The 1,660-nt window shown below is 47.0% G+C and overlaps 1 protein-coding gene across 1 annotated transcript in view; it reads left to right on the top strand.

Moving 5' to 3' along the window:
• The first annotated feature begins 219 nt into the window (after positions 1–219).
• Positions 220–1,660, top strand: part of LOC101298703 (beta-galactosidase 9-like) — an 11,455-nt gene continuing 10,014 nt past the window's right edge. The window contains exons 1-3 of the mRNA XM_004298155.1: positions 220–240; positions 362–505; positions 755–843. Coding sequence (XP_004298203.1) covers positions 220–240; positions 362–505; positions 755–843 — 254 coding nt within the window. The remainder of the gene's footprint in view (positions 241–361; positions 506–754; positions 844–1,660) is intronic.

The raw sequence follows: 1,660 nt of genomic DNA, 5'->3' as shown, positions 1-1,660 counted from the left end.
TCGTCTCTCTCTCTCTCTCTCTCTCTCTCTCTCTCTCTCTCTCTCTCTCTCCCCTCCTTCCTTCTCCCTTCCATTACAGCAAGAAACTATTCTTCTTTTATATAAAAATTCTTGTTTCTTATGAATAAAAAACAATGTTTAGGGTCACACATGTATAGGAGAAGAGGGATATCTGTGGTTTTGGACTTTTGATGCAGTATCCTCCTACTATGATTCTCAATGACCATATTCCCTTGCTGTGTTAGATATTGAGCTTTCTCTAGTTATGCTTCCTTGGTACAATGCAGATTGAGTATTGATTTGCATTTTGTGGTCTGCACTATGTAATCATGTATGCCACTGCTGCAATGAATCTTATCAGATTGAAAATGAATATGGAAATATCGAAAGCTCATTTGGCCAGAGAGGGAAGGAATATGTTAAGTGGGCTGCTAACATGGCTCTAGGTCTCGGTGCTGGGGTCCCATGGGTCATGTGCAGGCAAGTTGATGCTCCAGGAAGTATTGTAAGGCCTTTATCTTCTGTCTGTGTGTGTTTGTATGCGAGCATGCATGAACAGTATCACGTCTAAGTTTCTGTAACCAATGTTTATAACTATAAAATGCAAAAAAGCAATTAGTGAAAAACTGAAAATCAACTAGCAACAGTGGCTAGGATAATTTATTAAATGCATTTCCAATTTGTGGAAGACCCTAAAATGGTAACATTCAGCATGGGCTGTCTTTCTTAAGTATTTATGATTTGGTTGTCACAGATAGATGCATGCAATGGATACTACTGTGATGGATACAAGTCAAATTCGTATAACAAGCCAATTCTATGGACAGAAGATTGGGACGGATGGTATGCTCTAGCCTCTATGTTACTGGCCCGAATCTTTATCATATATACATATATACTAATATACATATATATATATATCCAGTCGGGATCAGAGGCAGACATCCGCACACCCTTAAAGTGCGGACGTGCCTCCGTTCTCCACCGTACGGCTCCGACGACGCGGCGCCTCCACCCCAGCGGCCTCCAGCAGCATCCCCGATCACTTTTCCTCCCCGGCGAGTCTGCCGAATTCCAGTTTTCCGGCGAGATCGATTTTGTTTGAAGTTTTGGGTGATCTCGCCGGAAAACTAGAATTCGGCGGACTCGCCGGGGAGGGAAAGTGATCAAAGACGCTGCTGGAGGCTGCTGGGGTGAGGCACGCCGTCGTCGGAGCCTTACGGAGGAGAATGGAGGGACGTCCACACTTTAAGGGCTGTGTGGACGTCCTCTTTAGATCCTCCGTATATAGGAGGACGTCCGCACGGTGTGCGGACGTCCTTCCGTTCGCCATCGTACGGTGCCGGCGAGGGCGTGCCTCCACCCCAACAACGTCCCCGATCACTTTCCCTCTCCGGCGAGTCCGCCGAATTTCAGTTTTCCGGCGAGATCGATTTTGTTTGAAGTTTTGGGTGATCTCGCCGAAAAACTAGAATTCGGCGGACTTGCCGGGGAGAGAAAGTGATCGGGGACGCTGCTGGAGTCCGCTGGGGTGGATGCCGTTGTCGGAGCCATACGGAGGAGAACAGAGGGACGTCCACACTTTAAGGGCTGTGCGGACGTCCTCTTTAAATCCACTCCGTATATATATATATAGAGGCATTCTCAGGTGCGGACGTCC

This window comes from Fragaria vesca, linkage group LG4 (genome assembly GCF_000184155.1).
Source record: "Fragaria vesca subsp. vesca linkage group LG4, FraVesHawaii_1.0, whole genome shotgun sequence".
NCBI lineage: Eukaryota > Viridiplantae > Streptophyta > Magnoliopsida > Rosales > Rosaceae > Fragaria > Fragaria vesca.
The sequence above is the reverse complement of the archived record's forward strand: the minus strand, read 5'-3'. Positions and strand labels throughout refer to the sequence as shown.